General features: G+C 42.7%; 1 protein-coding gene across 6 annotated transcripts; it reads left to right on the top strand.

Moving 5' to 3' along the window:
* Positions 1 to 849: 849 nt before the first annotated feature.
* On the top strand, positions 850 to 26977 carry MTMR4 (myotubularin related protein 4). 6 transcript variants are annotated; one of them, XM_031966480.1, is made up of 19 exons: positions 850 to 961; positions 2221 to 2259; positions 6412 to 6501; positions 7181 to 7297; positions 7656 to 7738; positions 8722 to 8882; positions 9016 to 9112; positions 10210 to 10323; positions 10836 to 11032; positions 11255 to 11383; positions 12333 to 12444; positions 13095 to 13290; positions 13579 to 13764; positions 13870 to 14040; positions 14171 to 14325; positions 22321 to 23734; positions 24001 to 24111; positions 24330 to 24418; positions 24575 to 26977. In XM_031966480.1, the coding sequence occupies exons 2-19, from the start codon at positions 2257 to 2259 to the stop codon at positions 24750 to 24752; spliced, it is 3603 nt and encodes a 1200-aa protein (XP_031822340.1). In that variant the 5' UTR covers positions 850 to 961; positions 2221 to 2256; the 3' UTR covers positions 24753 to 26977. The 6 variants fall into 6 exon arrangements, with proteins under 6 accessions (XP_031822340.1, XP_031822343.1, XP_031822342.1 ...); XM_031966483.1 differs by lacking the exon at positions 850 to 961 and adding an exon at positions 1446 to 1653; XM_031966482.1 differs by lacking the exon at positions 850 to 961 and adding an exon at positions 1446 to 1726.
* The last annotated feature ends 451 nt before the right edge of the window (positions 26978 to 27428 follow it).

The following is a 27428-nucleotide window of genomic DNA, read 5'->3' as shown; positions in this document are numbered from 1 at the left end:
CGGGGCCAGATTTGAGCTGCGGGCCCAACGCTCGGGGCCATTGCTCCCCTCACTCGGGGAATGGGTGGGGGGGTGAGAGAGCGGGGAGAAGAGGGACGATGCGCCAGGGACGGAAGGACTGTGGGGGGGAGGGAGGAAAGGCAGGTTACGGAGGGGGAGTAGATAGATGAGCGAGGCTCGGAGGCGGCACAGGGAGTGTCATTGGGGGGGGAGGGGCGGGGCAGACGCCGGGAACGGCAGGACTTCGAGATGATGGGCACGCCAGGCAGGGCGGGGGAGCAGGCTTAAGTCCCAGGGAGGGGAAGAGGTCACGCTCCTCTTCCTCCCTGGGATTTAGGCTTCCGTTGTCCAGGCTGAACTCCCGGGCTCCTTCTCTTCTTTGCCACGCTCGATTAGTCTCGGTTGTCATGGCGACGGGAAGAGCCGGGGGCGGAAAAGGTGAGACACAAAAGCGTAGAAAAGGCGCGCGAGGAACTACCGGGCAATCCGGGAGCTTCTGGAGATGGCTGTTAAAACCCCGCCTCTCATGGCGCAGACGGTAGGCGACGCATCAAACCTCATTTCCGGTTCTCAGAACGGCAGTCCTTCCATTGTTGCTTTCTCATTGGCTGCCGCAGGGACGCGCTGTGATTTCCCATTGGTTCTTTCTCTTCCTTGGCCGCCGTATCTCCTCTCTCTGGACACCGTCTTTTCTGTCAGCACCCGATAGGCTGGAGGTCGGGAAGGCGTCTGCCCATCAGAGCCAATGAGCAGCGTCCAGAGGGAGGGCGACGGCTGCGCGGTGTGGGCGGGGAGGGACTTAGCGTGGCTATTGGCCAGGGCGGGCACAAGCGAGGATATGATTGGCTGGGGAGTAGGGGCCCCGTGGCAGGGTCCCGTTTGCGCGGCCTCAGCAGCTGCGGGAGACGGAAGTGGTGGGAACGCGGCCTCGGAGGGTCGGGCAGACGCGGCCCCGGCCCGGGTGAGTCACCGCGTCCCGCGCATAGCTTGTTCGGCCCGGGAACCGCTACGTCCCCGCCCCGCCCCCACGGTCTTCCTTAGGGCCCCGCCCCCTGTCACTCCAGGCCCCGCCCCCTGAGGCTGTAGGCCCCGCCCCCGGACCTGGGCACCTGGGCGCCCGGGCTTCCGTCCCACCCGGTGCCCGTCCCGCCGGGGAAGCCTTGAACTGGCCGGGTTCCCAGGGCGAGGAGGGCGGGGGAGTCCCCGGCTGCATGGCCTGGCCCCGATCCCTCGCCTCTCGGGCTAGCCGCGATCTCTCTCTCCTCCAGGGGCCGCAGGCTAGCCCCTCCCCGAGGCGGCTTTGGCTCCTCGGAGGCCCTAGTGCCCAGGGAGGTCGGAGTGGGTGAGAGGATCAGGCCGTGAGAGGCGGGAGCGCCTCCGCCCTCGAGGCCCTTCTCCTAGAAGCCTCCTGGGGCTGGGGGGAGGGTTTCCCTGGGCAGGGGTGCCCCTGGGATTGGGTGGCGGGGGGGGATGAACGCTGCCGCCTTTATCCCCGCTGCCGCCTTTATCCCCGCCAGTCTCTCGGAGCGGGCTTGGGCCACATGCAGGCGAAGGCGGCTTGCCTGCTCTTGGGACTTGTCTTTCGTGGCTGGCCCTAGCCCGCTGCCCAGGTTGAGTGGGTGACTCCTCCCGGCACCAGGCCGGTTATTCCCGGTCAGTCCCTTCCCAGGGTGGCTGCCCTCTGGTCCCAGGCCCTGATCTCCTGGACTTTGCCCACAGGGAACAGGTCAGGTGTGTGCGACTTCCAGTCCCACAGCCGCCAGGCCGCCAGACCTTTGGGGGTCGTAGGAAGCAGGGCGGGCCAGGGCTGGGAATTCTCCCTTCCCTCGGGCAGGCAGCCCTGAGCCCGGGGGACGGCTGCCTTGTTCTAGGAGTAGGGGTGGAATCCCATGCTTTTCCCCTGGAGGCCCTGAGGTGGGAAGGACATCCCCTACTGGCCGGGTGACCATGGGGGAAATGCAGCCCTACCCTGGGCTTGGGAAGTGTGTTCCGAACCCTGCGGAATAGGTGCCAAGGAGAGAGGAACTTGGCCTTTCAGCGTTTGTCTTCTAGAGCTCCATTACCTTAGCTCGGGTTTTAATGACTCATGGGGAAGCTGGAGTCCTGGGTGGAGGAGACGGTTTTGGGGAAGGGCTGGGGCTGTGATCCACTGACTGCATGATGAGAAAAGTCGTTCTGTTCACTGATCCTGACCTTCCTTACTCTTTATTCTCCTTACAGTGAGAAGCAGGCAGCCAGGACTCTCACCACGGTAGGATGGTGAGTATTTACAATCCTATGGTTCTTTCTAACCTGGCTCCTTCAAATCCCTCTCGTTTATCACCGGTCTTTTCCCTGGCCAGTTTTGTGCTCTATGCTCCTTCTTTCTCTGCCCACAAGTCAAAGTCAGCTGGAGCTCTGAGCTTCATATAGCCTCCTTATTTCTCTCCTGCCATCCTCTTCTCCCCACTTCTTTCTAATTGTTTCCCTTCAGTTCTTTGCCTGACTTTTAGCCTCAGAGATAAGCCTGAGACTCCATCCCTAGAAGAACCTAGGGGAAGGACCATATTGGGATCGGGCAGATTATTTCCAGAAGCCCACATTTTACCTAGCCCTCCAATGCTGCTTGATCGCCACCAGCTTTTCTCTTGGCTGTTCAATTTCTTTTATTGCCCTGGATCCCTGTTGGAATTTCCTGAGTCTGGGCCCCTCCCTGCACGCTTTAGTCTGAGTGCTGCTTTGTTATTAGTTTGGTGTTCTTTGTGACTCTTAATTTGTGAGATGTTGGTAGCATCTGATGCTATGTGGGAGGGAATTGGAGAGGTTCCACAATTTCATTTAACTTCAAAACATGTGATCCTTCAGTTGTCACCTGGGATAGAACTGAAGGGTTGTCCAATAATTCTTAATTCAGAGCTCTACTAGAATCCTCCTGGAATGGTTTATCTTAGTCTTTTTCTATTGATGGTATTACATGTTTTCCATTCCTTGTTTCCTATCTTTCCTCTCTTTATTTCTGGCCCTATCTGTTTCCCCAAGTTTCCAGCCAGTATTTTTACATGGATACCTGGCCCCTGAGAGGTGAGACAACAGAATAAAAGGATGGAGGAGGGGGAAGTAGGGGATTTAGGTACTTTCTAGATCAAACTGTTCCTTTATTTCTGGTTTTCTCTTCCCTTTTCAGGGTAAAATTTCCCTTGTATTGGGGAATAGAGTTGGTGAGAATACTTTCAGTTCTTCCTTTAGCACCAGGTGCTCAGGTGTTGCTTTAAAGCAGTGGTTCTCAAACTTTTGTTTTCACTATCTTTATCCTATTAAAAATTATTGAGGATCTCTCCAAAGAGTTTTTGTTTATCTGGATTATATTTATAGACATTTATCATATTGGAAATAAAAACTATTTTTGAATTTGTAGACCCTCTAAAAGGGTTTCAGAGATCCCCAGGATTCTCTAGACCATACTTTGAGAACCACTGCTTTAGAGGCTTTGATAGAAATTTCTGACTAAAGCTTCTTTCCATGGAGAGAGACTTTGTATAGGGTGCTTATCAATTGGCTACTTCTTGGATTCTTTCTTCTTAGTAGCCTTAAAGGCTGAAAGCAGAAAAGAACTTGAGGCTCCAACTGTTCCTCACTCTAGTACAGAGGGATTTTGTAAATCTTTTCATTATCACTCCCTACTTCCTCTCTTGTCAGATTTGAAGGGGATCAGTTCATTTGTTTAGAAGTAGCCTCTTCTAGGAAAAGAGCTAGAGTTGGATTCAGAACAGAGCTGGTTTTGAATTCTGCTTCTGACATTTATTAGCTGGGTGAGACCTTTCTGAGGTTCAGTTTCCCCTTCTGCAAAATAAAGATAATGCCTTCATTACAGGGTTGAAGAGAGGAATGAAGTGAGATAACATGTAAATCACTTTGGAAACTTTTAAGTTATCATTCTTTGTTATTTATGGAAAGCTCCTTTTTATTTTTATTTTCCTTTTGGAAATTCTCTTTCATCCCCAAAATAACTTTTCTCCAGGAGTCAAAGGACAGAGAACAAATATGAGGTGAGGTAAGGTGAAGTTATCACCAGGGCAGAAGTTTTGGCATCAGAAACACACAAGGACCAAATTTTCAGAGGTTTGGGGTGACTGACTTGAACCAAACTGGTCTACCTTTTCCAAGGACTCCTGGGAGTGGGAATGACTGGTATTTCTTTTGTTGGAGGGGAAGAGTGTGTAGGTGATTCCAGAGGAGAAAGGCTGTCATTAGAGGGCAAAGAAATAGACCGATTGAGGATGGGGAGATCATTGAAAGAAAAGAAGTAAAGCACAGGGAAAGTACTGGAGGGTTAGGAATAAAGGGAGGAGGGGCCTTTCTGGGCAGAGAGCATTTTGGAGAAAGAAATGGAAGAGATGGGCCGTTAGGGACTGGATGCAGTTCTTGAGGAGGAAAGAATAGAGGCTGGGAGGATTTGGGGGGTTAAAAGGGGAATGAGTTAGCAGGAAACGGGGAGAGCCGAACAGATACCAGTGGGAATTTCTCCGAACTGAAGGGGCCTTTGGCTTTTCCCCTTGTCTCTGACAGTTGCTATGGTGCCCTCTTGGCCCTGGAGCGCCTGGTCCGGGAGCTGTCCCTAGTGACGGCCCGACGGCCTGCCTCGGGCGTGCGGCGGCGGCGGGGTGGAGCCCGAGTCTGCTGGGGCAGAGGGGAGGCCCTGGGCAGCGCGCTGCAGAGCGGCCCGTGGCTCCGCCTTTTTCCTTCCTCCCGTCCTTACTTAGCCGGGAGGGCGGAGCCGGGGCCCACTCCATTGTGGAGAGGAGGGGAGCGAGGGGAGGGGAGCGAGGGGAGGCCCCTAGCTTGGCGCTCCCTTGCTGCGCTGCCCTTGCCGCTGCTGCTGTGTCTGGCGGGCCCTGTAGCCGGGATGCTGTGGGTGCCCCAGGCTGGTGGAAGGGCAGCGGCGAAGGCTTCGGGGAGATGCACACTGGCCCCAGCTGCCTGCGACCATGAGCCTGACTGCCCGCGTCTCCTGCTCAATGCTCAGCTGCTTTGTAAGTGCTGGCTAGGCCTGGGGTACGGGATTTCTCTTCTTGGATGGATCCTCTTCCTCTCTCAGTGGTTCTCGAGAGGACCCTGCTCCGGCCCCTCAGTTTAACCCAATGACCTTTGGGAGGGCGGGAGGGGGGGGGGGGGAGGAAAGGCTGGGATTAACTCTTTCTTTCCTTGATCCCACCTCACTCTATCCATGTCAGAGACTGCCGCAGGCTAAGGATGGAGATTTATTGGCGGCTCTTGCAGCCACTGCCCTTGACTGCGGAGCTCCAGGCCCCGCCCTGCAGGGGGTACCATTTCTTACGCTTCTCATTCCTTACTTTTCCCTTAGTTCTAGACAGTCTATCCGTGTTTGTTTTAGTGCTGCTTGACCACCTGCCTATTTTGTGTATCCTAGTACCTATGACTAGAGTGAATCTCCTACTTTTCATTCTCTTCTCCTCCATCTCTCAAGAACTATCTCTCCTAACATGGCAGTCTCTTCTCCTTGATTGTCCCCCAGTCAGCTAGCTGCCTTACTCTTCCCCTTCTTTCCTTTTCTTTCCTTGGCCCAAGGCTTCTATCTCCTTCTTTCTGGCTCTGTGTCATTTAATAGTTCTCTCTCCCCTCTCATGATTATTCTGCTTCCTCATTTTCCTAATCTTACAAAACATTCCCTTCCCTAATAAGTGTTTCTAAAGTCTTCTTCCCTTTGCTGCCCTTGTATCTCCTAGCCCCTTCTAAGTGGAGATATCCTCTTCTCTTATCCTATTGGGTACTTGGGGAAGAACATCTTCTGCTCATATTGGAATATTCTTTAAGAATTCCCTTTAAGAACGGGATTCCGGGCAGATTGCTTGTCAAGGAATGGGGATATGTCTGCAGTCTAATTCCCAACAAAGAAAACAGACCAACTAGCTTCCCACCTTCCCCTTAACCCCCCATCTTTCCAAACATACCTTGGATGCAATATAATTAGAAAGCATCTGCCAAGGCCTCTGGAATCATAGGACTAGATTCCCTGCTTTCCTCCTTCTTTGTTTTCTTCATTTATCATTCTTGGGCACTTGTTCTTGATGTTTCTTTCCTTATAATCGGTTGTCAACTCTGAGTTCTCTTTGGGATATTCTTTCATCCCTTATATTGCATTTCATGATAGCCTTCCCTTCCCACTATTTGGAAATTTCTATTGAGCATCTCTTGCTTAGGCCTAGACTCTCAATTCCTTATCAGCCTTTCATTCTAACTCTTTCCTTAGACTTACTCATTAACCTTGAGCTGCTGTAGTCTCTTCTGCCAAATCTTGGCTTCCTGTGTAGAGGTCCTCACCTGAATGGGCTTTGTTTATGGGATAATCTTATGGATTGGAAGGAGTCCTGGGGAGTGGAACCTGGTAATTCAGGGTGGTGGCTTCCTTCACAGGGTGAGGAGGGGCCCCCCAGCCTGGAGTATATCCAAGCCAAGGATCTGTTTCCCCCCAAGGAACTAGTGAAAGAAGAAGAGAACCTGCAGGTGAGAGTTTAGAAGTTGAGATGCCTGAAAAAGGACCTTAGTTGTTGTGCCAGGTGTGGGAACATGGGCTAGCCGTGCTGTTATGGGGCATCTGTTTTCATCTGCAGAGGGATTAAGGGGTTGAGACCATCTGGTTTCTAAGATTTTACTTCCAGGGCAGGACCTTTGATTTATGACCCACTTGGTTTCCTCCTTACTTGGGAGGAGGCAGCATGGAAGAATATAGTGAGCCTGGGTTTGGAGTCAAAATCTGGTTTGCATTCTTTGCTGGACTGCTTCCTGCAGTGTGACCTTGCAGAAGTCACTTCCCCTCTCTGGACCTCAGCTCCTCATCTGTAGAATGAAAGAATTGGTCCAGATAACCCCTGAGGTCTCTTTGGATTAAATCTGTACCAGAGAGATTCCTTTGATCTGTTCTTTGTTGTCTGCCTTCCAACCCAGGCCAGCAGGGAAGGGACTCTTTTAGTTTATTGTGGAACTTTTGGCCCCAGGGATGGGAGGGACTATTCTCTACGGTGCCACAGTTGCCTGGTATAAGTTACCATGGAGAGGGCTTACTTCCCTTGTGTTGGCCCAGCTCCTGCACTGGGAGCTCCAGAGAGCAGAGGTGTGTTTGTGGGAGTGGGGTTGGTAAATTGGGACAGGCTTAGCTCTAACTCCTGGGTCTGACTTTTGGCAGGTACCCTTCACAGTGCTGCAAGGGGAGGGGGTAGAGTTCCTAGGCCGGGCAACTGATGCCCTTATTGCCATCTCCAACTACCGGTTACACATCAAGTTCAAAGACTCGGTCATTAACGTGAGTTCCTATTCTCATTCTTCAATTCCAAGTAACAAGAACAGGGTGGGTTTGTATGTATGAGGTGGGGCTGGCAGGGGGTCCTTCCTAGATCCCTAATCTTACGGATTATCCCTTGTTTTCTCCAGACCTATGGTTCCTTTAGTGGCAGGTACTATTATTTTCACCAAGAAAATTTATATGAGATCTTTGTCCATTTCTCTTTAAGCTTCTGTCTCGTTCCCTCAGTTACATGCCCTACCACCCTATTTTTTAGCCTGTTTATATGGGCATTCTGTTCTAGTATTGAGAGAGATGAAAACTCAGTTTTGAAAGATTGGGTCCTGAACTCAGTCTTCCTGCTTCTCTTCTCTACTAGGTGCCCTTGCGAATGATTGACAGTGTGGAGAGCCGGGACATGTTTCAGTTGCACATTGCCTGCAAGGATTCCAAGGTGGTGAGGTGAGGGTAGTGTAGCTCTTGGGTATCCCTGCTCTATCTCTTCTGTCTTTGCTAGACTTTTCTACTGCCAAAAGGTTTCTCACTGAATCAGCCTAATTCAATTCATCAGACTTTTATCAATTATTTACTAGTGATAGGTTTTTAAGAACAAAAATAAAGCAGTATCTTTTCTCAAGGAACTGTTATAAATTTTTTTATTTGTATGGGACTTTTTCATAATAAATTGTGAATTGTTTGATATCTCCATTAATCAACCATTAGGCATTTGTTGAGCAGTTGCCAAGTGGCAGGGAGAATTAAGAGGAAGAATAAGATATGGTTACTGTTTTCAAGATGTTAATATTTTAAATGGGGATACAGAACTAGCATTTTTCCATTTTCTTATTTCCTATGTTAAACTGTGTAGTATTGATTGGTGTTTGAGGGGTTCAGAGAAAAGGGACCTCAGTAGAGTATCTCTCTTGATGATAACAGAGTTAGATGAAGTAATTGAAAGTTTCCTTGAGGAGATTATATTTAATTGAGCCTGGAAGGGGAGATAGGTAGCCTAATAGAGGCAGAGAAAGTGATAATATAGGAGCAAGGATGAACATGGCATGTTTGGGAGGGTGATGAGATTTACTTGAGAGGATTTACATGAAGAAGGATAGGCAAATAAAATTGTATGTCATCAGGACCCGATTTCAAAGAAGGTTTTGAAAGACAATCAGAGCAGTTAAATTGAGGGGGGGAAGGAAAGCAAGGGAATGGGAAGAAAGATAATAGAGGAGTTTACATTTCTTGAGGCCAATCAACCAGGGGCTATTGTATGGAGAAAGGATTCCTGCCAGAGGACTAGGACTAAGGCTAAATTAGTGGCTCTAGAGGCATGTATCAAGAGTTCCAACCTACCATTTCTTGTTGTTTTCTGGCCTCTAAATCACCTTCTCCCCTGTGGATTACACTCCTTACCTTATCCAAACCTGTGGCTTTTTGTATGGCAGGTGCCACTTTTCTACATTCAAGCAGTGCCAAGAGTGGTTGTCAAGGCTGAGCCGAGCCACAGCAAGACCTGCCAAACCTGAGGACCTTTTTGCCTTTGCCTACCATGCTTGGTGCCTAGGGTTGACTGAGGAGGAGCAGCACACCCACCTTTGCCAGCCAGGTGAATTGGTATTTGGTCAGGATCCTTTTGTGTCTTCTATCTAGTATGATGGTCTGACTTCTTTTTCTATCTCTATCATCTGTAAGGGTCACAATTCTTTGTGAATACTGACAGTTGGTGTATGTATTTATAGGAGAGCACATACGATGTCGGCAGGAGGCAGAGCTGGTGAGGATGGGGTTTGACCTGCACAACGTCTGGAGAGTCTCGCACATCAACAGCAATTACAAGTGAGGGCAAGAGGGAAGAAAAGCATTGTAGGAAACTGGACTGTGCCTTATTGGAAATTCTCTTTAATTGTTGTAGATGGTGTGATAAGGGGAACAATATGGTGGTGAGGAAGGGAAGTCTGTGGTCACTTAATGGGGTCTTGCTCCCAGAAGAGAACAGGGTGGCAAAGGGGATAAAACACCCAATGTAGAATCAAAGAGTCTAAGTTTGAATTCCTGCTTTGTCATTCACTACCTGTGTGACCTTGGACAAATGAACTAAGACTCAATGAACTCTCTGATCATGGGAGTCTAGCTTCAGAACTGGAAGGTACCTCAGAGGCTATTGTCTTCACACAGGATCATATAGCTAGTAAATGTTTGAGGTGGGATATTGAACCTTGGTTGTCCTGACTCCCAAGTGCAGTGTTCTATGTGTATTTACTATTGTAATGCCGGAGAAACTGAGGCAGGAGAGAGATTAGAGAGTTTTCAATAGTTTATTAATTGGAGAGTATAATTGACTGGACAGGACTCTCGTCTCAAATCATCCAGTCAGATAGAGATAAAGATATACTGGGACCAAGGAAACCATGCTGGTCCCAGGGCTGTCATCTCAAAGAATTTAGCAATGAATAGGAGCTGCCCCATTCTTTAAATAACCTTAGAAACAAAGACCCAAAAAGGCGGGAAGGTTTCTGTCAGGTTGGGGGGGAAACCATAACTCCTAAAAGCCCAGAGACAGGATGTCTGAATACCCAGAGATAAAGATGTCAGTGAGGTTTCTTGGAATATTTTAGAGGAATATTGTAAATTCTTGAGGACAGAGAAGGATCAGGCAGTCTGCTCTCTTGGTTATCTTGCTAGCAGTTTATAACCTTAGAGTAAACGGTTCCCAATCTTAATGGACCAGAGTGGGTTTTTACGACTAAGGGGATTTGACAGAACAGTTAAGGAAACGGAGACAAAGGAAACTAGTTCAGGGAAACCAAGTCAGAACAGTTAAAGAGAACTATGGCATAACACTATGCTGTGTGTCCTTTTAGGTTTAGACCTCCAATCTTGTGTTCTGTATTTCCTAATCCCAGCTCAAGAGTACTTTTTTGACTTCTCCTCAGATTGTGTCCCAGTTATCCTCAGAAGCTATTGGTTCCTGTATGGATCACAGACAAGGAGCTAGAAAATGTGGCTTCTTTCCGTTCATGGAAGCGAATCCCTGTTGTGGTATACAGGTAAGGAAATGGGACTTGTGTGTGTGTGATAGGAAGGGTTGGTGTCTGAGCAGTTCGTTTCTTATTCAGGAGGAGAATTTTGTTTATAGACAGCTCAGGCCTGCATTAGCCATCGTTTTAGTTTAGTTTGCTTGATGAACAAGGAATCATGATCCTTGGGCTCTGCTCTGTTTTTATTCTATCTTTTAGGAGGGGATTCTGTTCCTCTAAAAATTTATCTTTATAGAAAATTCAGTCAGCTTTTTAAAAAATTCAAACATTTGCTCTATGTGAAGTAATAGAGTAAATAGTAACTGGCAAGCTTCGGAAATCTTGATATGATCCTCTTCCTTCCTTAATAGGTTACATGCTATACAAATCTTATGGAATCAGGGTCATCTTTTAAATATAGAACTTTTTTGCTTTTGTCATCTCTGCCTCTGGGTTGGCTTCACTGGTGCCCCTGAACTCTCTAGGACATGTCTCTGACTTTGTTGTGTTTGAAAGCAGTTTGACGGTATTCTTCTTTCTAGGCACTTGCGCAATGGGGCTGCGATCGCCCGTTGCAGCCAGCCGGAGATCAGCTGGTGGGGTTGGCGCAATGCTGATGATGAGTACTTGGTTACATCTATTGCCAAAGCCTGTGCCCTGGATCCTGGAGTGAGGGCAGCTGGGGGTGTCCCTTTCAATGGGAACAGTGAGGGAAGTGAAACATGTGATGCTGATTTCGGTAAGATGTGGCACTGAGTACTGAGGAGCATGCTTTACCTTAAACCTAATTCCCAGGGAATTAAACTGAGGTGTGGGAGTGGGAGGAGGGAGTTATCACTCAGTATAATGTGGCTTTTTCTCTTTTAGCTGAGTGAGAGGGAGAGTACCATAGGAACAAGAAAAAACTGGGACAGTTGTTTCTGACCTTCCTACTTTGGGTATCCTTTCCCTGTGTGTTTAGATTCCTCTCTTACAGCATGCTCTGGAGTGGAGAGTACTGGAGCACCCCAGAAGCTGCTCATCTTAGATGCTCGATCATATACAGCAGCAGTGGCCAACCGGGCCAAGGGTGGAGGCTGTGAATGTGAAGGTACCAGCCACCTTTTCCCTTGTACTTGCAGACAACTCACTTTTCTTCACCTACTTTGACTCTATGTCCAGAGAGCTCAGGGAAGTTCAGTTTCTAAGAATTCTGAGGCCCCACTTTTACCAGGCAGGTTATAGAAGCGGAAACAAGAGGCCTCTCCCGTTCCTGTTTTCCTGTTTTAGAATCACAAAATCTCAAGAGTTAAAAGGGACCCTAGCACAATATATATATATCTGAAGTGGTATTATTTTCACTATATCCTCAACAAGTGATCATCTAGACTGTGCTTGGAGACCTCCTTTGATGAGCAACTGACTCCTCCTCTTCTCCATACCCATAATCCTACCTCCACCTCAAACAGTTCATTGTACTCTTGGAAAGATCTATTGTTCTGTATTTTTTTATTTTAGTGACCTGAAATCTGTCTCTTGTCAATTTCCATTCCTAGTTTTTAATTCTTCCATCTGGGTAGAGTTCTTGCTCTCTTATGGGCTTACTAGCAGAGCATCAAATTGGGTCGGCCTTGCCAAGCTTCAGACATGTAACAAACTATTCTTCTTTGTCTGAGAATTCTTATGTCTGAGCATAATGAATTCTTGAAGAAACTCATTCCTAAATGGCTGGCCATGCCAACTCAAGAAAACTTTATATTAGAGGAGAGGGGAGAGTCCCTAGACTGATGAAGTCGTTGATCTTTGAAGTTTTGATGTAAATAGAAGTTACACAAAACAAGTATAATCTCTCTTCCATTTGGCAACCTTTTAAGTGTATGACGAGACCCATCATGTCTCCTTCCTAAGTCTTCTTTTCTCTAGATTCAAAGCACAATCTCTTTGAATCTCTAGATTCAAAGAATCAAAGCTGATTCTTATACAGCATTGTTTCCACTGCCTTCATCACACTGGGCACCCTCCTCTAGACTAGCTCTTATTGCCTCTTCTCTCCTCTGCAGAGTACTATCCCAACTGTGAAGTGGTATTCATGGGAATGGCTAATATTCATTCCATTCGGAACAGTTTCCAGTACCTTCGAGCCGTCTGCAGTCAGATGCCAGATCCTAGCAAGTAGGTTGTTCTTGCTGTTCTGATGCCCCAGGCCATATTTCATTCTTTACGTCTTTTTTGGGGGGAAGAAGTGACCTGAAAATTTAAGTTTAGATTAGTTCATGAAGCCTTGTCCTCTTCATAATCGTAACCTCTATTTGCTATGAGCCAATCCTGGCCATCCCAGTTTTGTTTCTAGCCAGCTAGTTTGTCATGAAATGTGAAGGGTGAGGGATAACTTTTTAGATTTTGTAATCTTTTAAATTATGCCTTCTTAAACTTTTTCCACTCACAACCCCTTTTCACATGAGAAATTTTTACATGATCCTGGCTACATAGGTATATAAAAATAGGTATACAAATAAAACATTTACAACTAATAACAAGTCATAATTTCATGACCTACACATTCAGTTAGGAGACCCTCCATATGGGATCACAACCTACAATTTAAGAAACTGAGCCCTAAATAACAGAAAAGTTGGCAAGAGTGAACAGTCGAAGTGTGTAGTCTTCATAGGGATTTCCCATTACTTATTTGCCTTCAATGATGCATCTTTTCATTTCTGCACTTCCTGGGGAATTGTTGGATGTGATTATGTGTACTGAAAGGGTGTCTTCCTGACACTTGGGACCTTCAGTAACAGATTTTGCTATCTTCATCTAAATAGCTGGCTGTCAGCATTGGAGAGCACCAAATGGCTGCAACACTTGTCAGTGATGTTGAAGGCAGCAGTGCTGGTGTCCAACACAGTGGACCGAGAGGGTCGGCCAGTTCTGGTTCATTGTTCAGATGGCTGGGACCGTACTCCTCAGATTGTAGCCCTGGCAAAGATCCTGTTGGATCCCTACTATAGGACTTTAGAGGTACAGATATTGGCTGGGAAAGAGGAGAGGGAAAAAGGAATGTCTTGGGGTGAGGATCGGGAATCAAGGGTCCGAATTTGAAATTCCCTGGTAGAAAGCCTGGGGCCAATGTACATGCTAGACTGAACCTTTAAAACCGTCTAAGATAAGACTTCTCATTTCACTATAAATGCTTATTGAGTAGTTGTAAATGAGTTCTGCTTCAGGACTTTTCCCACAGAATTCTCCTGGGACTCTCTAACCTTCCTTGAGGGGTTGTGTGGCTTAGAGTATTTGCTGTCTTCAAAGGGCTTCCAAGTGCTGGTGGAGACCGATTGGCTGGACTTTGGTCACAAATTTGGTGATCGATGTGGTCACCAAGAGAATGCAGAGGATCAGAATGAACAGTGCCCAGTGTTTCTCCAGTGGCTTGATTCAGTTCACCAGCTGCTTAAGCAGTTCCCCTGCCTGTTTGAATTTAATGAAGCCTTTTTGGTGAGTTGGAAGTTCTCTCTTGTCTCTGGAAGCTTGTGGCTTAAGAAGAGGCTGATAACAGTGAGTCAAGTTTCCAAGATGTGATTAGTTATTTTGGTTCTCTAGGTAAAACTGGTACAGCATACATACTCTTGTCTGTATGGCACATTCCTGGCTAACAACCCATGGGAACGAGAGATGCGCAACATTTATAAGCGGACCTGTTCTGTGTGGTCCCTCCTCCGAGCAGGCAACAAGAATTTCCACAACTTTCTTTATGTTCCGGGTTCGGAGCTGGTGAGCTTGAACCCCCATCTTTGGTTTACCTGGCAGAAATAGCATTAGGTGCTGGGGGAAGAAGAAAGGGCTGGCAGATTGAAACGTTATTATATAAGTGACTAAATGGTATATTGTGCTACTTCCCTAGGTCCTCCATCCTGTGTGTCACGTGCGGGCCCTGCACCTCTGGACAGCTGTGTACCTTCCAGCATCATCTCCTTGCACACTTGGAGAAGATAGCATGGACCTTTACCTTCCTCCAGTATCTCAGAGTCAGGAATTCACTGGCCGATCTCTGGACAGGCAGGAAAAACATTTATTCCTTTCCCCTTCCTTGGCTTAATGTAGATCTTTTTTGATAGATTTAGAACAAGTCTTTGAAATCGGGCAGAAAACTGCTTTGGCACATAGCTAGTTCAAGGTGCGTTTTGCATTTTCTTGAGGTCTATTTTCATTGTACAATATCTCCTGGAGTTTTCTTAATTCTGTGACATATCAAGGTGGGGGAGGAACCCTAAACAGAAGGGAATATGATGTCATGGCATTAATAGCTTTTCTGCAGTCAGCTGTAGGGAGTCTGTGCGAGAACTTTTGGCATGTCCTCCAGCATTGGCTGTCAGAAGGATCTGCTTGTCTGTGGGAACTGAATCCCCATATATGGGTAGTATTGATTTGTCTTCCAGAGAGAAGCAAACTTTTAAGTTGATAAATTTCTATTTATCTGGTTCCTTGAAATCCTGTTCTAATATTTTATTGTGATGTGGTAGAGTTCTTGCTCTCTTATGGGCTTACTAGCAGAGCATCAAATTGGGTCGGCCTTGCCAAGCTTCAGACATGTAACAAACTATTCTTCTTTGTCTGAGAATTCTTATGTCTGAGCATAATGAATTCTTGAAGAAACTCATTCCTAAATGGCTGGCCATGCCAACTCAAGAAAACTTTATATTAGAGGAGAGGGGAGAGTCCCTAGACTGATGAAGTCGTTGATCTTTGAAGTTTTGATGTAAATAGAAGTTAGAATGGTCCTCTTGTGCTGAGAAGCTTTTAAATCTTTAAACCTAAAAAACAAACCAAAAAACCTTCTCACTTCTTCATTGTAATTCAGTAAGTGTTTATTGGTCTATTTAGTTTGTCCTCAATATTATATCCTATTGGAAGAGTGGGGAAGAGGAGAGAGGCCTGTGAATTCCTGTCTTGGGATCATTGGTTGAAGGAACTGGGAATGAATAAGTTGGGGAAAAGACGGGTATCTAAAGGGTCTGAAGGGGAAGAGGAATTAGATTCCTTTTGTGTGGCTTCTGAAGGCAGAATCAGGAGTAACGGGTAGAAGATATAAAAAGGCAGACTTGGGTTTGCTGCCAGGAAAGATGTCCCAACAAGGTCAGCTTTCATGGCATGGAATGCCTCAGGAGGAGAGAGTAGATTCCCTTTTTGGAAGCTTGCAGGTTACCAGATGTTTACTCGTTCTATAGAAGGGAGCATTATTGTACAGGAAAACATACTAGACAATGATAGCTAACAAGAAACATTTATATAGTGTTTATTATGGGCCAGGTACTGTGCCAAGTGCTTTATGATTATCTCATTTGATCCTCATAATAACCCTGTGCAAGGCAGGTACTATTTATTAGCCTCATTCTATAGATGAGGAAACTGAGGCGAAGAGAAATGAGGTGCCTTGCCCAAGGTCATGCACTTTACCACATGGCTGAGGCCAAATTTGAGGTCCAGACCCAGTACTCTATCCCCTGTGTCACATTGCTACCCCAGTGGCTTCCCAAAATCTGTGACTTTGTGACCTCTGTTTGTGTTGGATTAGATAGTTGCTCTGGTCTCTTCCCATTCTGACGTTCTCTGATTCTGAAGTAAACAATATGGTTCTTCTCAGATTTTCTAGGTGTGGAGATTCTAAAGATAAGCTCGTAAGAGTGGTGGAATGATACAGTCTGCATACCTAAAAAATACCTATAGAAATTAAAAAGAAGGAAAAGGAACGATGGGAGGGGATTAGTCAGGGAAAATATAATGAATATTAGTCATAATCTAGGTCATTAGTAGGAGTGAGGTTAAAAGAAAGGGGAAGGGAGATTTGGCTGACCAGATTAGAGGGGCTGTGATGGGAAAGAGTGAGAAGATTCCTCCAATGGTTGGAATATCTTGAGTACTAGTTTGATTATTATAGATTTGATTTAGTAATCAAGAGGAAACCATATAGATTCTTAAGTAGGGAATTAATATGATGAATATAATGTTTTAGGAGGACTAATCTGGCAATGTGGTAAATTAATCATAGTCAAGGAGGCCAGTTAGAAGGTCATTTTACAAATGTACATGTGAAGCTGGTAGTTAGAATACTGCTTATAGAAAAGAGGGATCAGATTTGAGACATTGAAGGCATTTTCAGCAAGATTGGGGTTGGGAATAGGGATGAGGAGAGTAAGAACTAATGATGACTATAGGTTTGAAACCGTAGGCCCCAGAAAGTAGTAGGACGTTCATTGAAATCATGTAGAAAAGCTAAATTTGTTTGAGATGATGTGGGTGATGGAATAGCCATATGGAGATGTGCTGCAGGCAGCTGGAGAGACTTGGGAGTCACTGTATGAAGATTGACCCTAATTGTTTAAAATCAAATGGGATTGGTCTTTTTTTTTTTTTTTTAATGTAATTTTTTCAATATTTGAAATGTCCTTTCTCTTCTTTCTTTCTTTTAAATCCTACTAAGGCTTTTAAAGCCCAGGTCAGATTTCACTCCCTCCATGAAGCTTTTTTTTTTTTTTCAGTCAATCCAGCTAGTCTTTGTCTTAATTCATATAACACTTATTATTTACTCTTTGCTTTTCAGCTCAACAGATTATTATCTTTAATATTTTTATTTCATAAAATATTTTTCAATTACATGGAAAAATATTTTAACATTCATTTAAAAAAATTCTTCTCTCTGCTAACCCTAAGAAGGTAATTTGATATCCATTAAACACGTGAAGTCATATAAAACATATATCCATATTAATCATATTGCAAAGGAAAACACAGACCCCCCCCCCCCCCCCCCCCCCAAATCCTATAAGCAAAATAAAGTTTGAAAAAGTATGCTTCAGTCTGTATTCAGACTATGTATGTCCTCTCTGTGGAGGTGGATAGCATTTTTCATCACAAATTGTTTTGGATCACTGTCTTGATCAGAACAGCTAAATCTGTCATAGTTGTTCACCCTACAATATTGCTGTTACATCATGCAGTGTTCTCCTGATTCTATTTACTTGCATGAGTTCATATAAATCGAGGGTTTTTTGGAAACATTTTCTTTCTTTTTTAAAAATTTGTTTATATATATATATATATATATAAACAAATTTTTAAAAAAGAATATATATTATATATATATACACATATATGTTTGTGTATATAAAAAAATATATGTTTGTGTATATATAGATAGATTTAATTTAATATTTTAATTTTAACCCAATTACATGTAAAAACAATTTTTAACATTCGTTTTAAAAAATTCTTGATTTTCAAATTCTTTCTTCCCTTCCCCCTTCATTGAGAAGATAAACAATTTGATACATGTTATACATTTACAGTCATGCAAAACATATTTTCATGTTGTGTTGTGAAAGAAAACACAGACAAAAAACAAACAAGAAAAATAAAAAAAGTAAACAAAAAGTATGCTTCAGTCTGCATTAAGACTATAAATTCTTTCTCTGGAGATGATAGCTTTTTCAAAAGTCCTTCAGAATTGTGTTAGATCATTGTGTTGCTGAGAATAGCTAAATCATTCACAGTTGATCATCACATAGTATTGCTGTTATTATATACAGTGTTATTCTGGTTCTGCTCATTTCACTTTTCATGAAATCATGTAAGGATTTCCAAGTTTTTCTGAACTTCTCAGTCATTTCTTATAGCACAGTAGTATTCTATCACAATTATATGGGATTACCTTGATTTCCAATTCTTTGCTACCACAAAAGAGCTACTATAAATATTTTTAGTGCAAATAGATTCTTTTCTTTTTCCTTTGATCTCTTTGGGATATATAGACACACACATACCCACACCGCAGAATGATATTTCTGGGTAAAGGGGTATGCACAGTTTTATAGTCCTTTGGACAAAGTTCTAAATTGTTCTCCAGAACAAATAATAGTTCTCCAGACTAGTTTACAGTTCTATCAACAGTGTATTAGTGTCTCAGTTTTTCTGTATTCACTCTACATTTGTTGTTTTTCTTTTCTATTATCTTAGTTTATGTGACAGGTGTGAGATGATATGTCAGAATTGTTTTAATTTTCATTTCTCTAATCACTAGTGATTTAAAAATTCATGAGAATATTGATAACTTTGATTTCTTCTTAAAAGTTTATATCCTTTGACCATTTATCATTTGGGGAATAGCTCTTATTTTCATAAATTTACCTCCATATTCTGTATATTTGAGAAATGAGGCCTTTATCAGAAATACTTGCTGTAACATGTTTCCCCCCCCCCCCCCCAATTTCTTTCTTTCCTTCTAATTTTGACAGCATTAGTTTTGTTTGTGCAAATGTTTTTAATTTTGTTAATTTTCATTAATTAATTTTACTTAATGTGATCCTGTATCTTGTTTGGTCATAAACTCCTTTTATCCATAGATCATGCTTCCTTAATTTACTTATGATATAATTTTTATGTCTAGTTCTATCCATTTTGACTTTATCTTGGTATGGTATGAGGTGTTGGTTTATGCCTAGATTCCTCCAAACTGCTTTCCAATATTCCCAGCAATTTTTGTCACATTGTAAATTCCTAACCTAAATCTAATCCTAAAGGCTTGAATGTAGTCTTTTGAAACTAGATTATTATGGTCAATGGATAGTTAGTAATTGCTTATTGTGTATAAAACTTTAATTAGACTAGGTATTGTGGATAATAAAAAGATAAGATAGTAACTGTTCTCAAGGTGCTTAATATCATGTTAATGGGGGAACAGAACATAAATTACTATGGTTTAAGGAAAAATATAATATGATAAGAGAAGTATAAAGTGCTATTAAAAGTTTATAGGAGGAAGAGATCTCATTTAATTCAGCAGAATTAGGAATGGCTTTATGAAGATAGCTCCCAAGACAGGCTTTGAGGCTAAGTAGAATTTTGTAATCTTGGAGTCATGTTTGACTCTTCCCCATTTCTGATACAATAATTCCAATTAGTTGCAAAGTCCTATGTTTTCTATACCCTCAGCACTTAAAGAATCTATCCCCATCTTTCCCTCTCAATATAACCACTCTACTGTGGGTTCTTAGTTTTCCTTTCCCACCTAGATTATTAAAACTTGTGAATTTGTCTTCATGCCTTAGCCTAATCCTATCTCAAGTTCATCCCCACAACACTGCCTGCATTTTCATAATGAATAGCTATTATAATGCAAGGCTACCCCTTCTGAAATCTTCACTGGTTCCCCATTACTTATGATATAAAATAAAAACTCTTTTCCCCCCCTTCTTGTTTTTAAAGGTTCATTGATGAGTTTTGTTTTTACATTATAAAATACAAACTCTTGATCCTAATATTCAAAGCTTTTTATCATCAGGCTTAAATCTACATGGTTAGCTTCATTTCATACTTTTCTTTATATATTCTATGTTCCATTCAATTGAATTACTCTAATCCTACTCTTTTACCTTAAAGCTTTTTCTTGTGCTGTTTCTCACGTGTCATTTAGAATCCTATTTTCCCTATATGTCTGAAATGCCACCCTTCCAAGTCCAATTCATGTCACTTTATTTTTGATTCTCACAAATGAAATTGATCTTTTTTTTTAATCAGATTTAGAATAGTACTTTATCTGACTCTATCATAACCTACTTTGTGTACAAATAATATCTCTCCACCCCCTTGAAGGCAGGGACTATTATTTTTCATTTTTAATAGAAAATACATTTAGCACAACTATTTGAACATAGGTGCTAAATATATGTTTTATTGAATCGAATTGGAAATGTGCGTCCTTGGCATTGGCATAACATGAATAAGGTAGGAAAGCATTTAAGAAGTTATGACTAGCATGTTAGTGGAATAGTTGGAAATAAGGTTGGAAAGATAGGTGTGGCTGTTACGGAAGATCTTAAATGCTATTCACTATTAGATTAGAGATTATGCAAGTAATATCTTGGGTACTGAGAAGCCATTTAAGTTTTTTGATCAAAAAAGTAAAAATGAAAACTGCTTTGGGAAGATTATGCTGGCATTGATGTATATAGATTTAGTTGGGGGGGAGGGAAGAAAGACACTGTGAGTAGGAGGGAAGGAAACAAGCATTTTATTAAATGCCAGGCTCTGTGTTAAGTACTTTATTTACATGAATAAATAGTTTATTTGAAAGATGCTTGGGCCATTTTTCTCACAGAGTTCTGAGGGCAATTATGTATAGTGAGTCACAAAAAAGCATATACATTTATCACATATTTGAGAAGTACTCACCCCGGTTTTCTGTTAAAGAGGGAACACTCACTTCCTAACAAAGCATTCCAAATGTGGATGGCTCTAATAGTAGGAGATGGGTTAGGAGTGTTTTGCTTTGTTTTATTTTGTTTTTCTCTAACATGAAGTCTTGGAATTACCTCTTTGTTACCTCTTTGTTAACTCTACTGACCCTTCCAAATTTTACCAGTTAGGATTAAGCAGGACAAATTAAATTCCTTTTCCACATGATAACCTTTCATGAAATCAGTGCCATGCCAATCTAATTCTTTAAATCACTCCAACATCTCTAATTTTTTCAATTTATCTTTTTTTTTTTTTTTAGTAATAATTGTTGTTAATAGTAGTAGTATTTACAGCAATAATAATGAGCAATAGCTCACTCACTTTTTTCTATTTCTTCTTTTTATTATTATAGCTTTTTATTTACAACAATTTATCTTTTTTATGATTTGACCTCATATTCCTTCAGCATATTACTTATCTAACTTTATGTATATCACAATCACTTTGAGCTACTTGAAAGAGGCAAAATTTGTTGAAAGGATGGATAAGCTCCCATCTTCTGCCTGGAAGGGACAGCCTTAGAGCTGAAATTTTGAGAGAGTCAAAGGAAAAAACCCTTCTGACTATGCTATTAAGTATTATTGTACTAGTTTATAGAATTGCAGCTAAAAAAGATATATGCTAGACACTTTGCAAATATTTTTTATTTTATTTTCAACAAAAACCATGGGAGGAAGGTGGTTATTGTTATTCTTACTTTACATTCGAAGAAATTGCGGCAGATGAAATTAAGTGACTTGTTTAGCATCACACAGATAGAAAGTGTCTGAGGCCGAGTTTGAAATCAGGCCTTTATGACCACAGGCACAATGATCTTTTCACTGCATTATCTACCTGCCTCTATGTGCAATGTAACCAGAAGACCAGTTTGAAAGTAGTAATTTTAGTAGGCTAGGTGAGAATAGTATCTTAGACAAGGTGGATAACAGTGGGAATGAGTAGGAGAGGATTGATGTGAGAAATGTCGATCTTGAAGAGATTTTTGCAACTGTTTTGCATATTCTCTCACATCTAAATATGACTCCAAGATTTTGAGCCTGGGTGACTTGGAGAGGGAAAGAAAGGAAATAGGCATTTATATAGCATTTATTGTGTGCCAGGCACTGTGCCAAGCATTTTACAAATATTATTTTATTTGATTCTCACAAGCACTTTGTGAGATAGGTGCTGTCATTATCCCCATTTTATAATTGAGGAAGTTGAGGCAAAGAAGTTAAGACTGGTGATGATCTTAACAGAAATAGGGGAATCAGGAAAAAATTGTGTTTTTTCCGAGATGATAAGAGATTCGCTTTGAAACATGTTGAGTTTGTCCAGCAAGCTAGTAAAATATAAGACTGAAACATAGGGAAAAAGTTTGAAATTGTAGATACAGATTTGGGAGTCACTCATCTATTGAAGGGTGATAATTAGCTTGGCCTAAGTGTTAGGAACCTGGGTTCAGTTTCTGTTTCTGCGTACTGGCTGTGTGATTCTAGGCAAGTCACTCCATTTATTCATGCCTTGGGCAATACTCTTTTAAGACTAGATGTAGAGAAAGTTCTAGATATGCATTGGTATAGGAAGGTCCTCATGCCAGGAACTCTCTACAGCTGTGAAATTACCAGTCTATTCCAATGGGACAATATCTCCTTAACATTTAGTAACCATCCTAGTAGGTACTCAGTAAATATTTGTTGAGATTGACTTGGCTGTAGAATCATTTATACATCTTAGATTTGGTTATGAATTTCTTTCTTGATTTATTCCTTATTTTCACAGGTTACCTAAAACAAGGTCCATGGATGATTTGTTTTCTGCCTGTGACACCAGCAGTGCACTGACTCGCACATCTAGTGATCCCAATCTAAATAACCACTGTCAGGAGGCTAGAGCAGGTCTGGAGCCCTGGCACAGCAATTCTGAAGGGACAGATATACCCTTAGCAGAACATGGGCCAGGTAGCCCTCAGCAGCCACTGGAGGAACTGGGTCATCATCTCCAGCCCAGTAACCAGAAAGACTGTTTGAGCAATAATACTTTGAACAATCACAAAAATTATCCCCCCAGTTACAAATTACTAAATAGCATGGTACTACAGCAAGCGAAGAGCCACCCCAGCAATCCTGAAATCAAAGACCTGGAAGAAACCAAGGACTCCGAACCAGCTGCAAGCCTACCTATTCTGGACAAACCATGTAGGACTTACGATGGTGTTGGAGAACATCCACCTGCACACAGTGCCAAGATAAATGCTGCCAGTGTGCTCTCCCAGGTTGTTTCCTCTGAATGTAATGGAATCTTTAAACTTCCGGAGTCCTTCTCTCAGGATTCCCCTCCTGATCAAGGCATTCTTGAACAAGCTCCCCTAGACCCCATGCCAGGCGTGCCCTGTAGAGATGCTCCAGACCACAGTTTAGGTGTCTTTCATAACCCACCAAGTATTGCCTGCCAAACTCTTATAGACCCATTCCTGGGTCCCCCTTGCCAAGACCTTTTAGACTCTGTGTCAAGTATCACCCAGGAGCAGCAGTTGACTACTCAGCTGGATCCTGCCCCCTGGGAGGAAGATAATGGTCAAAGAGGGAATGTTAGAAATGGGCCATTATGGGAAAATCTTCGATTTGGCAAAGGGCCACTGGAAGTGGTCCGAAAGCCGATTTCCCAGAGTCAGACAAGTGAATTTTCATTTTTGGGGTCCAACTGGGACAGTTTCCAGGGAATGGTGACTTCACTCCCAAATGGGGAGACTCCTAGGCGTCTGCTTTCCTATGGCTGTTGCAGTAAGAGGTCAAATAGTAAGCAGATACGGGGGTCAGGGACCTATGTTGGTGGCCAATGGGTTCAGAGAGAAGGTGTGAAATCACCTGTTTGTTCTAAGCATTCCAGTGGACACTGTACTGGCTCAGCAGGAAAAACCAACAGGACATGGCTATCTGGTCACCTCAGGCAGGTGTCTAGTACAAAGCCTATTTCATTGAGTTGCCCTTCTCCGGTGCCTCCTCTCTACTTGGATGATGATGGCCTCCCTTTCCCCACGGATGTGATCCAGCATAGATTGCGGCAAATTGAAGCGGGATACAAACAAGAGGTAGAGCTGCTGCGGAGGCAGGTGCGTGAACTCCAGATGAGGCTGGATATCCGTCACTGCTGTGCCCCTCCAGCAGAGCCACCTATGGACTATGAGGATGACTTTGTAAGTAGTGACTTTGTTCAACCAATTGGTTTCCCAACATAATTTCTTCATGTTTTGTGTTCTGAAAACAACCTATTTCTTCATAGGAATATAAGGACAATAATGTAATATAGGATAGGATAGTAAAATATAAAAGCTTTTTTAATTTTCTGTGATTAAGATAGTTAAGAAATGTCAAAAGGGTAAAAATCTTACTGTTTTAGGTAATGAATTTACCTGGGAATTTAAGCAGCATCTGTACTTCTGCATCTTTGTATTTTCTTTAGACATGTTTGAAAGAGTCAGATGGCAGTGATACAGAAGATTTTGGTTCTGATCACAGTGAGGACTGCCTTTCAGAAGCTAGCTGGGAACCTGTTGATAAGAAAGAAACTGAGGTATGATTGCTATATTGTACAAACATGTTTGCCAACACTATAGACTGCTATGTGTCATGTGAGTAATATACAAATGAGATAATATGTAAGGCACTTTGTGCTACTTAAATACTATTATTATTATAAATGATAGTCGCCATAAAATAGGAAAAACTGTATTTTGTTGATATAATCCACTTGGAAAAGAAGCTGAATTTTTCTCCCTTTATTTTTGTTAGGTGACTCGTTGGGTTCCAGACCATATGGCATCCCATTGCTATAACTGTGACTGTGAATTCTGGTTGGCCAAACGGAGACACCACTGCAGGTAAGATTTCTTGGTGTTAGTCATTTCCATGTATTATTTTTCTTCTTCTTTTTTTTTTTTTTTATTTGTCCTTTCCACATTGATGATCTCTAAAACCTACTTTCTCTCTATTATTCTCAGAGCCTATATGTTTTCAAACTTTTTATCTTTTGGCAGAAATTGTGGGAATGTGTTCTGTGCTGGATGCTGCCACCTGAAGCTGCCCATTCCTGACCAACAGCTCTATGATCCAGTTCTTGTTTGTAACTCATGTTATGAACACATCCAAGTGTCACGTGCCAGGGAACTCATGAGCCAACATCTGAAGAAACCCATTGCTACAGCTTCTAGCTGAATGCCAGTGGAGACCACCTGTCCAATTTCAACAGGTTTGAAGGGAGGATCTGCTTCAGGTATAGTTTTGAAGGTTCCTTGGTGTGGCTCATGAACACAAAGTTCGAAGACACCGTCTTGATGAAGTCCTCCTTGGTACCATCATACTGGAGCAGAGAAATTCAAATTTGGCAGTGTCCTCTAATGGTGAGAACCTCACCTTGGTGTAAAAGGTCCTGCTCCAGACCTTAAAGTCTGGAGGTTTAAGGTTATGTAGGTGACACCAACTTTTTTCACCTTGGGGGGGGTGGGTCATAAGATGATGATGTTAAAGGTACTGCCTGGTGCAAAGTGCCCCAAACAGCAATAGAAAGACATGTTTATAACCAAACTCCAAGTGGTAAATCAGCTTCCATTTCTCCACCCTGAAAAAGCAGATTATAATGTACAAGCTGGGGGTTCCTATCTTATCTGAGATGATCTCCACAGCATACCTCTGTGCTCTGTGTCTGTGCATGAAGGCTCAGTCTTTAGAGGCACTCCAGTGTAGCTGCATTAGTTCTGTCTTTCTGTGGAGTTTGGTTTGAAGAATGCTTTGGCAAATGGTGAAGTTGGTTGTTTTTGTCTCTTGGCCCATGAGCTGGCAGTATGGTGGATATTAAGTATAGAAGAAGTCAGAAGGAGTGAAATTTCATTTTGGAGCAGAGCCAATCTCTCTTGATATCCAGTCCCAATACAGATGAGTGTTTGAGCTGTGAAAACAGTAGACTCAGTCACCCAGTGGTCAGCTCTGAGGATATGAGCTGTTAAAAAATGAGGAGATGGGGGAAAATAAAAATCCATTTGTGGAGGTGTCTGCTGGTTTGTTCAGTGCCCTTTTTGCCTGACTTCTCCCAGTCATCCTGGTGCTAACACAGGAACTACACCCTGATCCTCTCCTGGCATGAACGTAGAAAAAAAAAATTCTGATGTTGCCCTTCCCTTGGCTACTGCCTCCTCTGGGTTACACTGCTCTTTATCCTGAACACTTGACACCTTGAGGGTAGAATTTAGTGTTTGGTTTTTACCTCCTGGAATATACTGTTTGGTATGTGAGGGTTTCAGAACAAATGCTGCTGTCTATTTCTGTGCACTTAACAATGGAACCCAAACAGAGGAGGTTATAGCATTGATACCAAAATTTGGAGAGAGAAATGCAGGTCCATTTGGACTGTACATTCTGTTCTTTTCATCGTAACATGTACCAGTGGCACTTAACCAAAAGAAAAGATACAGCGATATAGCCATGTCCTGTAGTATCTGTTGGTGGGACAGATACAGTCTCCTTGGTCCATAATGAAACCACTTTCTGGCGTTTCTCTTGGACTTCCTTTACTCTTAAGCTAGCTGGTATACAACAAAGCATTATATCTAAGCTGATCCTGTTTGAAAGACTGGGATAACAGTTTCTTTGACTTTTTGTGTTGCTTCCTAAAATTTTATCCCCAAGACTTTTTACTTTTTTATTTTTGAGAGAACTAACTAGGATCTGCATTTAGGAAGAGAATGATTAGAAGTCCTGACCTATTCTTGATTCTTACAGAGAAGTATCAATGCTGTTTTAATTCTGACTATGTGCTAATGCCATGACTGTAAGGAAAACACATGGTATATTTAGGTCAAAGTAGCAGAGGATTTGGGGTTGTTGGTGGGTTTTTTTTAAAAAACATTTTACATTGAAAGAGTTGAATAATGGAGACTCCAAGGCAGGAAACTCCTGAGGTGACTGAAAAAGTAACAAACTGTTCACTCCTTATCTAGTATGTAGTCTGATACATAAAATTCTGTGAAAGTACTCTCTGATCCTTTACATTGAAAGTTGAGTGGCTTTTTAATTGTTTGCCCTATTTTTCATTTACATTTTACTTTGCCCATGCACAGTTCTGTACTTTTTATGATGGTTTGCAAACTCAAGACAGCAAAAAAAGTAAGACTGTGACAATACATGAGGAGACTATATCTGTCCACTCTGTGTGGCTGTTTTGAGGGACTGTACCATACAGTGAGTTAAAACTGCATGGTATTAAAAGAGAGACAATTAAGGGCCTCCAGCTTAGCTATGTTCATCAAAGACTCCTTTCCGAGCTCTTGTGGGTGTAAAGTAATGATGTGGCCAAAAATCCAAACTGTTTAGTCGCATTGTGACAAACATGAAATGTGCTGTAAAAACTCAATACAGTTTAAATAAAATCTCTATATTAGTGCTGCTTTGTTGGTTTTTTTTTTTACTACTTTGCTACAATTCTGGTTATAGATTTTAAGTCTTAAGAGCCCCAACATTTAAATTTTCTTACTTTGAGCAGTACCAAGGCAATATATATCCTTCATTGACAACCTCCCCCCTTTTTTGGACTTCCTCTTCTCCGTTGATAGACATAAAGTCACTTCAACTCTTTGGCTTCTGGCAGGGGAGAATTGAACTCAAGATCCTGAAAAGCTATTTCCCATTTGTCTCAGATTTTCCTTTCTTTCTGGTTACTTCTAACTAAACCTGTGGGAATAGAATCGAGTTTTCCCAAGTAACTGGGATGGCTGTTTTCCTTCTCCGCCCTTGCCATTTGACCTCGATTTCACATTTTGCCTTTAGCCACACCAAAGTTAATACACTGGCTGGGCAAAGGCTCCCAAATCTCAGCACAGGATTCCTGTACTTCTCTAA

This window comes from Sarcophilus harrisii, chromosome 4 (assembly GCF_902635505.1).
Source record: "Sarcophilus harrisii chromosome 4, mSarHar1.11, whole genome shotgun sequence".
Lineage (NCBI taxonomy): Eukaryota > Metazoa > Chordata > Mammalia > Dasyuromorphia > Dasyuridae > Sarcophilus > Sarcophilus harrisii.
The sequence above is the reverse complement of the archived record's forward strand: the minus strand, read 5'-3'. Positions and strand labels throughout refer to the sequence as shown.

Coding starts and splice junctions, on each gene's coding strand:
- MTMR4 (XM_031966478.1), top strand. CDS start 4,965: ATGAGCCTGACTGCCCGCGTCTCCTGCTCAATGCTCAGCTGCTTT. Junction 13,291..13,578: donor CCTACTATAGGACTTTAGAG/GTACAGATATTG, acceptor CTGTCTTCAAAG/GGCTTCCAAGTGCTGGTGGA. Junction 24,112..24,329: donor TTGATAAGAAAGAAACTGAG/GTATGATTGCTA, acceptor TATTTTTGTTAG/GTGACTCGTTGGGTTCCAGA.